A 12,288-nucleotide genomic window follows, 5' to 3' on the forward strand; every position below is an offset into this window, starting at 1 on the left:
CATGGAGCCTATGTTGGTGAAACCTTTCTGGAAGATACTGGTAATAGAGCCTTTACAAAGCTTATAACTTACATGCTGGTAATAGCCTCGCAGGCTAGAACAGGGACATGATTCAGCAGAATATATACAACAAGGATGTCATTTTCACTAATGAAAAATTGAGAAGTCTCTAAAACAGTGGTTAAGCTATGTCAAATCCTCTTGATGGAAAAATATGCAGCCATTAAAAATTGGGGAAAGTTATACTACAGGAAAAAAATAAGCTTTTAAACCTATTTGAAAATAATCATATACGTAATGGAAAAATGTAATAAGTTTTCTACAGTGTTAATATAGTAGTCATCACTAGGCGGTAAGATAGGTTATTTTCATTTTCTTTTACATATATCCTATGTTATCTTAAGTATACTAATTAGAGAGGGGAAATGCAATAGATATTGGTGTTCAAACCAGCTGAAGAACTCTCCTTTCTAGCAAAAGCACAAGCTGTGCTGAGGTGTACCTGCTCCCAGGATCCTTCAGGAGGCAGTATGTTTGTAAAGAGAATACATACACTTCATTTCCCATGATAATTCTTCCCACCTTTCCTCCAGGTCCAGAATCAATCTTTACACATCCCACACAGCTCAGCAGCAGTTACTGGAGTTCTGAGCCTTCATTCGCTTCTTCTGTCACAACACTGCTCTGTTCTCTTCCCCAGTGTTCAAAAACCACAAAATATGCAGTTCGATTGTTACAGGGGAACAGGATAGGAAAACACTGAGATTCTGATATGTGCCACTTGAACTTCAGAATTCTGCCTTCCACCCCTTCGTTTGTGTATGACATGTTCAAATGAAACTTGGACAGATTGTGGCGCTTGCTCAGCAGCTCACCTGTGAGGAGGAAAGTAGGGTCAGAAACCAGGTCTTCGGACTCCAGCAATCATCCCCATACAGTATGTCAATAAAAGCATCCCCTGAACTTTGTGGTTGTGTGAAAGCTGACTTGAAAGAGGAAAGCAACAGGGAACTATACTCAATATCTTGTAATAATCTATGTATGTAACTGGATCACTGCTATACATCTAAAACAAGGCTGTACAGTAAATCAACTATACTTAAAAACAAAATATTTTTTTAAAGAAATAATAGTAAAAGATAACTGGCATAATAGAATTGATCAATAGAATCCCCTTTCCTAACCTACCAGTATGCTATACAATTCTCTGGAAGCCACCCCCTTGTAACTGGCACTAGCTCATTTACCTGTTACCAAAATGTAAACAGTAAGAATGAAACAAAAGTGAGTTATATTTTATAGTAGCATGACCGGTTGAATAAAAGTATTAACCTGCCTAAGAGCATTTCATTCGGGACAAACTGAAAATCCGGAAATGAGGCATCTAGTGAATTTTAGAATATTCCATCTAACAGGTCTTTATAAAAAATGAACAATATTTATTCCAAATTCTGTACTGGTCTTGCAAGAGTATTTTTACATTTAAGTTGACAGCACTTTCGTTTTAATAATTAAAAAATGTTGCTGTGAACAAGCTGTTATTGTTTGCAGAATTTCAAAGTGTTATTTAATCAAAACAAGTCTCAATGAGACAAGTGTATAAAAAGAAAAGGGAGTGGGGACAAAAAAAGGAATGAAAAGGCTCCCATTTGTGCAAATGTGCTTTAGCATTACAGAAAAAAAGCAATGTCACTTTTGAAGACCATCTCAGAAAATGCTTACGTATATCTTATTTAATCCTGACAGCCCTGTTAGGTTGGTGGTTTTACCCCTGTTTTATAGTCACTTTAACAGCTCATGTAAGGTTAAAAGGTTGGCTCCAGTCTCCCACAAGTAAGTGCCGAGCTGGAAGTCAGAGCCAAGTCTCCCAAGTGTCCAGAACCCCCAGGCTGGCCAGCTCCCTGGCCATTTCCATTTTTTGAGGCAATCAGTATTTTTTTTTAAGTGAAAGTAAAGTGTTAGCCACTCAGTTGTGTCTGACTCTTCGTGACCCAATGGACTGTAGCCTGCCAGGCTCCTCTGTCCATGGAATTCTCCGGGCAAGAGTGGGTAGCCATTCCCTTCTCCAGGGGATCTTCCCAACCCAGGGATCAAACTCGTGTCTCCTGCACTGCAGGCAGATTCTTTACCAACTGAGCCACCAAGGAAACATTAAAAAAAAATTCATGTGTTAAATATTTACATTTAAGAAGTTAATATTTAAAGCATAAAAATATCTACTATTCTAAGATTAACAGGCTATATATACAGTCCACCATGACCTTTGTGGTTCTGCGTTAACATCTTTTAATTCGTCGGCAACTTCATGTCCAGCCTGACTTGGAAAGGGCAGTGTACATTCTATCCCTTTGTGAAAAAGGGTGAATCCCAGCACAAATGGCCTCCAGCTACCCGGCCCCCCCACCCCTACCCCCTCCGCAGCCCCGGAACTGCTAAACCTGTAAAGCCCAGTGGACTACCACCACTGCAAGAGCGGTGGGGAGCACCCTCGCTGTGGATCCTGAGTCCTGACCCTGAAACTCCATGGCAACAGCCCTCCTTTGCAGTAGAGAATTAAGTCAAACCCTCCGGATCAGACCATCCTCCAACGGGCATGTTAATTCACTTCAACATTTTGGGGAAAGGCCTAGGCTACGGGCTTTTTACCTTCTCATCAGATCCATCAATATCTTTAGTGCTCCGGGTCGGGGGGACACTGGGACGTGTTTCCGGAGTTTCCGAATGATAGAGAGGAAAGGGAATAGAGGGCACGCCCTGCCCGAGGGCACCAGCGAGAAGCGGAGCAGAGTGGGGCCCCAGTTGCAAGCACTCGGGCAGGGACGCGGCGGGCCAGCCCTGCGCCCTAGGCGGGGAAAACCCACAGGGCGCGGGAAACCGGAGGCCCCGCCCCCACCCCGGGAACGCCCCGCCCCGGGAACGCCCCGCCCTGCGCCCTAGGCCCCGCCCCCGAAGGGCCGCCTGGGCTCCGCGGTCCTAGGGCCGCGGCCACACCCACCTCCTTGGCAACCAAAGGGACGCTTTCTCCTTAGCAACCAGCGAGGCTCCCACCATGGGTGAAGAAGAGGAAGGTGCTGCCCCTGCGGAGAAAGCTATCCGGATCCAGAGGGTGTTTATAAACCTTCTGGACTCATACAGCAGCAGAAACATCGGGAAGGTGAGCGGCGGTGGGTCAAAGCAGAACCCCAGCCCCCAGCTCCCGCAGTCCCGGCTCCAGGCCCCAGAACCCTGTTGCACCTGCGCCGCGGACTTTATCAGGGTCTCCCTTAAGGGACCCTCCACCGTCCGGGACACAGGCAGTGCCTCGGCTCCCCAGTCCGCCCCCAGGCTAGACCAGCGCCCGACCTGGAAGACCAGGGTTTTGGAGATCGCCGGTCCAATCCGGGTTTCTCCCTTGTTTAGGAGCGGAAACTGAAGCTCGGAAGGAGTTGGGGGCTTACTTAGACTACTTAGCAAGCTGGGGGCTCAGGTCTCCGGCTTCTAACCAGGTTCTCTTTCCACTCCCGCCGAGGAGTCTCAAGCAGGAACGTGAGGGATAAAGTTCAAAACTAAATGCAGTAACAAAATGTCAAAAAGATAGGGGTTGTGTTTGTTGTTCAGTTGCTAAGTCATGTCCAATTCTTTGCGACCCCATGGACTGTATAGCCCGCCAGGCTCCGCTGTCCATGGGATTTCCCAGGCAAGAATACTGGAGTGGGTTGCCATTTCCTTCCACAGGGAACCTTCCCAATCCAGGGATGGAACCTACCTCTCCTGCATTGGAGGGCGATGCTTTACCACTGAGTCACCAGAGAAGCCGGTAGTATGAAATTATTTGTGTCTTTCAAAAAGACAGATACAAATATAGAGAAGATGTGTATGTGTGTGTGTGTGCGCGCGCTCAGTCGTGGCCAATTCTCCATGGACTGTGGCCCGCCAGCTTCCTCTGTCCGTGGAATTTCCCAGGCAAGAATACTGGAGTGGGTTGCCATTTCCTATTGGAGTGGATCTTCCCAACTCAGGGATCAGACCCCGGTCTCCAGCAATTGGCAGGCACAATATTCACCACTGTGCTACCTAGGAAGCCCAAAGAAAATAAATAGATAGATGATAGATAGACAGATAGATAATCTACATACAGAAAACATCTCAAAGGATACACAGGACATTATCACCTCTGGGGGATGAGATTCATTTATTCATGACCTCCTACTAAATGGCATTCACAGTTAATAAGACCCAATAAAGTTTTTGCCCTTGAGGCTCCTGCCTCTGTGGAAGGAGATAGACAATAAATCATTTTTAACATAAACAAGATATTTCAATCCCTACTAAGTACTCTGCAGCAAAGAGAATAGAAGGTGTGGACTTGCATGAGGGGCACTCTTGAGGGGTGACATTTAATCTGACATGTACAGAATGGAGGTCCAGCTTGAGGAACTAGCTCCCAGAGGGTACAGCAAAGGTTGCAGAGGACAGAGTGGCGAGGGTGCAGTGAATCAGGGGCCCCAGAGGACAGCAATCACCGTGTCCGGGACCCATGGGACTTTGGGGCCCATAAAAATGTTTTAATTTCTCTTAAATTTGGAAGGAAGCAAAAAAAAAAATTGGAAGGAAGCAAATTTAAAATTTAGCAACAAAGATTGTGTGTCGTTATAGAAATACAGTCATAAAGTATAATTTTTATTAATAATATATTTTATGGAGGAAAGTCAGAATGTGGCCCTGCTCAGCAGCTAAACAGTGCCTCACACAAAGTCAGCACTTCATCAGTATTGTGTAAATTCACAAAGTGTGTGTGCTTAGTCACGTCCAACTCTTCTATGACCCTTTGGCCTATACCTGTCAGGCTCCCCTATCCATGGAGTTTTTCAGGCAAGAATACTAGAGTGGGTTGCCATTTCCTCCTCCAGGGAATCTTCCCATCCCACGGATCAAACCAGGGTCTCCTGTGTCTCCTGCATTGCAGGCAGATCCTTTACCACTGAGTCTCAGGGAAGCTCAATGAAGCAAGTGAAAGTCGTTCAGTCGTGTCTGACTCTTTGCGACCCCATGGACTATACAGTCCATGGAATTCTCCAGGCCAGAATACTGGAGTGGGTAGCCTCTCCCTTCTCCAGGGGATCGTCCCAACCCGGGGATGGAACCCAGGTCTCCTGCATTGCAGGCAGATTCTTTACCAGCTGAGCCCGAGGGAAGCCCCAGTGAAGCAAAGTCGACCATAAAGACTAAGATCCTGTGGGGCTTTTGTCAGGAATTTAGTTTGTGTTCTAAATACAATGATAGCCACTGGAGTACTTAAAAAGAGAGGTGACATGATTGAAATTAGGAGAGAAGGATGGAGGGAAGAGAATTTAACCTTTTACTGTACCCCATTTTGATCACTGATTATTTTTTACAACATATTTTTGTAATAAAACTTTTAGTTTGTAGAGATTTTTTTCAAAAGCTGATCAATAACAGAATTTTCTGGTTATTCCTAAACAAACCAGGACTTGACTTTCTCAAATTACAAGTAATTGCATTGTCTGCTCTAAACAACATGGGAGTAGAAATATAAAACATTTTAAAAGAAGCATGGAAACCATGTCTCCTGACCTCAGTTGGGCAATGCACCCCAGCCCCTTCTCCAGTCTGGAAAGGGGCCGTGTGACAACTGTGCAGCTTTGAATATCATATCAGAAGATCTGGCATCACCCCTCCCTCCCTATGCAATCTTGGGCAAATTGCTTACTGCTGGGCCTCAGTCTCCTTGTCTGTGAAATGGGATAATAAAATTGAAGATGTATGTTTGAGAGGTAAACAAGAATATATATGTCATATTTCGGAAAAATATATTCCAATACGAGATCGAACCTGATATCTTGCCTGCTAACTTGGACTGTTTTTGTTTTTTTTAAATCAAAATAAGTGGGGAAGGACTTTGTTTATTTGGTTTTGTAATGTTTTTACCCCCCAAGAAGTGATATCATCGTGATTATTTACATATGTTTAAGAATTATATGTTTAATATATAAATTTAAATTAATTCTATTTATATATGAAACTCATGAACATTGCATAAACCACTCACAAAGATAACTTTTGTAAACACAAGAAAAGAAACTTTGCCAACCTCCTTCTATTTCATTATTCATAGCCACTGACCACAAGCGGCTATTGAATGTTTACATGTGTCTGGTCTAAATGGATCTGTGCTGTGAGAGTAAAATACACATCAAATTTCAAACACTTACTGTGGGAAATAAAGAATATAGAATATCTCAGTAATGAAGATATCTCAAATAAAGATAATATCTCAAAATAAAGATATATAACATCTCAGTAATGTAATATTGATATGTTAAACTGATATTTTGGATACCTTGGGTTAAAACATACCTAAATTCTTTTAAAATTTAAGCATTACCTACATTCACCTGTTTTTTTACTTTTTATTAATGTGGCTACTAGCAAATTTGAGTTCCCTAATCAGATCGCATCACATGTCTACATTTCTGTTAGACAGAATCATCATGGTGAATTTAGCCCAGCTCTACCATTTGCTAGTGCGGGATAATATCCTTAATGAGGGACTTTCCTGGTGGTCCAGTGGTTAAGACTCTGTGCTCCCATTGCAGGTGCCCTGGATTTTATCCCTGGTCAGGGAGCTAGATCCTGCATGCTGCAACTGAAGATCCTAACCCAGTCAAATAAATTTTTTTTTAAATTTAAAATATGTCCTTAATGAGCTGTTAAAGCTCTCTGAGCCAGAGTTCCTTGCCTATAAAATGGGGAATCATAATATAGTACCCATTTCACTGTATTCTTGTGGGAATTAAACCATTTCAGTGAGATACCAGTGTCAAAAGCTCTAGCTTTGCACAAGTGGAACCACTCTCAAGCCTTCAATAAAGGTTAGCTTTTAGAATCATCATTCATACTGGTTTCATTCTGAGCTGTTTTTAGTATTCAGGGAATTTCTCTCTGTTGCAGTTTCTTTCTAACTGTGTTGTCGGGGCTTCACTTGAAGAAATCACGGAGGAGGAGGAAGAGGATGATGAAACTAAATCAGCGATGCCAGAAGCCTCCATGGCCAAACTGAAGGAAGGCACGTTCCAGATCGTGGGCACACTTTCCAAGCTGGACGTCCCCCGACCTGAGTTTGCTGTGGAGACCTACTGTGTGAGTCCAGGGGGGCTGCTGAGAGGGGATAAAGGAAAGCACCACCCTCTGCTCAAATGCCTGACAATGTGTTTGCTTCTCATCCCCGTCTCCTGCCAACGTGAGACCGTGGGAAAGGTGGGAGCAGGTCTCCCTGTGATGGAGACTACCACCTCTCATCTCCCCACTTTAAAGGTTTGCCTGCAGGGACTTCCTGGCGGTCCAGTAGTTAAGACTCTCCGAGCTTCCTCTGCAGGAGGCACAGCTTCCATCCCTGGGCTGGCAAGCTGCAGGGAGCACCCCCTTCCCACCGCCCCGCCCCCCGCAAGAAAAAGCAGCAAAGAACTTAAATGATATAAATGAGATATTCTTAGAAGGTTAGAAGGTGTGGATCTCACTTGAACTTTCAGACTCATAAAATTCTCTACCCTGTGTTTAAAATGCATTCTGCCCTGCCTCACCCTAACATGACTTTGGCCCATGGAGAGTGTTATTTGTGAAAGACGCCTCCTTTGGTAATGAGCCACTGGAGAGCAACATATCATTACATTGCTGTCTTATTGGAAAGTAGTGCTGCCTTCGCAAGACAGAGTCTATACAACCCTCATCCTGAGACATTTAAACACCTCCAGGAAGGGCAGCCCTCCCAGGCTAGCCTCTCCCATCACCCTGCCTGCCATTCTCCAGATCCTAAGGGACAGCTTTGCACATTCTGAGCCCTGGAATAGCCTTCCCACTTCCCTCCCTATGTTGCAGGAAGGGGGACCCCTTCCAGGGCCTGAAACTGGGCTCTTGTCTACACTCGGAAATGAATTGTCCGAGGAGATACATGTGCTGACAAAGTAGGAGATTTTATTGGGAAAGGGCACCCGGGTGGAGAGCAGGAGGGTAAGGGAACCCAGGAGAACTGCTTTGCTGAGTGGCTCCCAGTCCTGGGTTTTATGGTGATGGGATTAGTTTCCGGGTGGTCTTTGGCCAATCATTCTAATTCAGAGTCTTTCCTGGTGGCGCACGCATCGCTCAGCCAAGATGGATGCTAGCGAGAGGGATTCTGGGAAGTGGACAGACACGCGGTGTCTCCTTTTGACCTTTCCCAAACTTTTCCGGTTGGTGGTGGCTTATTAGTTCCCTATTCCTTATCAGGATCTCCTGTCCTAAAACAACTCATGCAAATGGTTACAATGGTGCCTGACCAGGGTCGGCGGTTTCAATCAGTGTGCTTCCCCTAACACCTATATATCCTCATGCTTTAACACAGAATGTTGTCTCCTCCAGGAAGCCCTTCATGATTCCCCACTCCCAGTTTAGATTCTGAGCTCTTTGCCTGTCTCGATCCTTTTACACTTTTTACACCCCGTTGTTATTATGTGTCTATTGTGGATTACACTGACTGTCACTATCTGTTCCTTGAAAGTGGACACAGCGCCCCATTTATTCTCGTGTGTATCCATGAATGGTGACAGACAGCACTGGCCCTTAATAAGTACTCATAACTGAATGAATGCGTGCCCTCCCACCAACTTTGGGAACTTCACCACTTACCCCTTTTTACCCTCTCAGGCTCTTTCTGTTTTTTTTTTAAGATTTTTTTTGTTGTTGTTTGGCCCTGGTGAGTCTTCCTTGCTGAGCACAGGCTTTCTCTAGTTGCAACGAGTTGGGGGCTACTCTCTAGTTGCTCAGGCTTCTCATTGCAGTGGCTTCTCTTGTGGCGGAGCACAGGCTCTAGGTGTGCAGGCTGAGTAGTTGAGACTCTTGGGCTCTAGAGTGCTGGCTCAGTAGTCATGATGCACGGACTTAGTACACAAGCCCCGAGGCATGTGGGCTCTTCCTGGCCAGGGATCTAACTGGTGTCCCTTGCATCACAAAGCAGATTCTTAAGCCCTGGACCACCAGGGAAGCCCTCTTCTATGTCTTCACTTGCACTGGCTTCTTTCTTTCTACCTCCACATATGCTGACATCTTCCCACCGGGAAACACACACACACACCTCCTGCCTCTTTTTCTGCCCCTGGCCCTGCCACCACTGAACTTGGGCGAGGGCTCAGCACCTTCACAGGCCTCACTCCTGCACTCTCCAGCCCACACCCCTTCACAGGAGGTATCCTGGCCATTGTCTCTCTTCCCCGCTTCCCTCAAGCAGCACTTGGCTGCCTCCCCACGTGCATCCGCTCCTTCTCTTTAAATGTAGCTTTTTCCAGAGCTCCCTCCCTTCTCCTAACAGGCATTCTTCCTAACTCTTATCCAGTCCTATAGCTTCAGCTTCAAGACAATGCCTTTCTGAGCCTTCCCCAGACCTGCTGACTGAGCACACATCCAACTGCTTCATAGCCCCTCCCCCAGATGTCCAGCAGCACTTTTATATCAGTTCAGTTCAGTCTCTCAGTCATGTCTGACTCTTTGTGACCCCATGGAATGCAGCACACCAGGCTTCCCTGTCCATCACCAACTCCGGGAGCTTACTCAAACTCTTGTCCATTGAGTCGGTGATGCCATCCAGCCATCTCATCCTCTGTCATCCCCTTCTCCTCCCACCTTCAATCTTTCCCAGCATCAAGGTCTTTTCAAATGAGTCAGTTCTTCGCATCAGGTGGCCAAAGTATTGAAGTTTCAGCTTCAGCATCAGTCCTTCCAATGAATATTCAGGACTAATTTCCTTTAGGATAAACTGGTTGGATATCCTTGCTGTCCAAGGGACTCTGGACAGTCTTCTCCAACCCCACAATTCAAAAGCATCAATTCTTCGGTGCTCAGCTTTCTTTGCAGTCCAATTCTCATATCCGTACATGACTACTGGAAAAACCATAGCTTTGACTGAAAGTGAAAGTCACTCAGTTGTGTCTACTTCTTTGCAACCCCATGGACTATACAGTCCATAGAATTCTCCAGGCCTGAATACTGGAGTGGGTAGTCTTTCCCTTCTCCAGGGGATCTTCCCAACCCAGGGATGGAACCCAGGTCTCCTGCATTGCAGGCAGATTCTTTACCAGCTGAATCACAGGGGAAGCCCAAGAATACTGGAGTGGGTTGCTTATCCCTTCTTCAGGGGATCTCCCCGACCCAGGAATCGAACCAGGGTCTCCTGCATTGCAGGCAGATTCTTTACCAACTGAGCTATAAGGGAAGCACATAGCTTTGACTAGGCGGACCTTTATTGGCATCATCAACATCAACTTTTACAACTTACATCATCAACATCAATTTTTACATCATCATACCCAAAAGGAAGTCTCTCACACTCCTCTACAAAACCACTCTGCCCTGCTTTGTATTAGGGGTCTCGCTGTCTGTATCTGTTTGGACTATTTGGAGTTGCAAGTCATAGTGGGGAAAAGGGCAATCTAAACTGGCTTATTCAGTAAGGACATTCATTAGCTTATGTGGCTGGTGGTCTCCGGGAAGAACCTGCCTCAGGCCTGGCATGATCCACAGATGGTAGCCATTTTCCAGCCCTTTCCCGGGCTCTGTCTTTCTCTAGGGTGACTTCATTCCTCAGGTTGGCAGCAAGGCTGCAACATTCCAGGGTTCTACACAGCTACACAGTCACACCCTGATGAAGAAAACTTTCAAAGTTCTTATAGAAAGGAGGATGAACTTTCCAGCACTACCCCACACTCACTGTCTGGAGTTGAGTCACTTGCCTGTTGAACCAATCTCTTATCCGGAATCAGTAAGGTCCCTACTTGAAGTTATAGGATGAAGTTAATTTCCCACAGGCTGAGAAAGGGAGTAGTTGAACAAAGTTTGGGATCTGTTGGGAAAGAGGAAGAGGGAATGGATGTTTGCAGACAACCAAGAGTGTCCTTTATACCATTCATCATGCACTTGCCCCCATCACAGCTGCGAGCCTGGTATTGCTGTGGGCTTTTACCTCCCTACTATTAACTGGAAAAAAAAGAAAAAAACAATGCCTCAGAGTGTGAGAGCTGTGAGTTCAGTTTTATTTGGGATTTACTGAGGACTATGGCGTGTGAAACAGCTTCTCAGAGAGCTCTGAGGACCTGCTCCAAAGACATAGGTGGCATAAGGTAGCTTATTTAACTCTGCATATAAGTGAAATAAGCAGGGTTGACAATATACAGCCTTGACATTCCTTTCCCAATTCTGAACCAGTCCATTGTTCCATGTCGGGCTCTAACTGTTGCTTCTTGACTTGCACTCAAGGTTTCTCAGGAGGCAGGTCAGGTGGTCTGGTATTCCCATCCCTTGAAACATTTTCCAGTTTGTTGTGATCCACACAGTCAAAGCAGTATGTATGTGATTTGAGTGAAGGGGGAGTACATGCAATTAACACATCTCAGTAAAATGTCGCTGCTAGTCACGAGGAGCTGATGTCTCCATTACTGATTTTGGTGCTTTTCTAGGTATTAGAACATGCAAGATAACGGGGTCATAAACATTTCTCCTGAAAATACCTACCTCTCTGAAGGCCCGTTCTGTCGGTTTTCCCCAGGGCACAGGATGCCTCCTTCCTGACCTTCCTGCTGATTTCCGTTCAGGGGCTGTTGGAAGTCTGCAAGCGCAATAGCTAACGACCTAATCCTTGTAGAGCCGGATGGCTGACGATGTCCATTAGTTGGCAGCACTGCCTCTCATATCCTTTTGGTCATGAGATCCTCAACCCAGCTCTCCTCTCTCTCTATTTTTAAGAGCTCAGCTTTTTATTGAACATGTTACCAAAGAGGTTTAGTCAAAAAGACCAAAACCCACGTGATCATCGGACTCTTCAGATTCTTCTTTCTTTGCTTCTGCTTTCTGCTTTTCAGCGCGGGCAGCAGTGGTGAGGGTGGGGGGGGACAGGACATCCTGCTGAAGCCATCTACCAGCCCCGCCCCCTGCTGCCCGTCCCCGCGCCCCTCCCCCCATCTTTACAGATGAAGCTCGCGATGCTGACTTTTGCGGAAGCCTTTGCAAACAAGCCTGGCCAGAAGGCTCAACATTTACACTGACTGCTTTAATGAGGGCATTGTTATCATCCTCTGCAACCGTCAGCTCATCCTTGTGCAGGACGAGGGCCGAGTAGATGCTGATGGGCTCTGTGACCAAGGCCGTGGTGAGGGCAAGCGCTAGGCTGGGGTGCCAGGCACGGTGCTAGCCGCAGGGTGGAATGACAGTCTCACTCTAATGGCTGTCTTAGCTTCCTCGGAAAGACCAAGAACCTTAACCCAGATG

At 45.9% G+C, this 12,288-nt stretch overlaps 1 protein-coding gene across 3 annotated transcripts in view; it reads left to right on the forward strand.

Annotated features, from left to right (window-relative positions):
• The first annotated feature begins 3,049 nt into the window (after positions 1-3,049).
• The window catches only part of AK7 (adenylate kinase 7), a 60,587-nt gene continuing 51,348 nt past the window's right edge, over positions 3,050-12,288 (forward strand). For all 3 annotated transcript variants that reach the window (XM_061159715.1, XM_061159716.1, XM_061159717.1), the window contains exons 1-2: positions 3,050-3,154; positions 6,952-7,140. In XM_061159715.1, the coding sequence (XP_061015698.1) occupies positions 3,050-3,154; positions 6,952-7,140 (294 nt within the window). The remainder of the gene's footprint in view (positions 3,155-6,951; positions 7,141-12,288) is intronic.

Source organism: Dama dama, chromosome 13 (genome assembly GCF_033118175.1).
Source record: "Dama dama isolate Ldn47 chromosome 13, ASM3311817v1, whole genome shotgun sequence".
Lineage (NCBI taxonomy): Eukaryota > Metazoa > Chordata > Mammalia > Artiodactyla > Cervidae > Dama > Dama dama.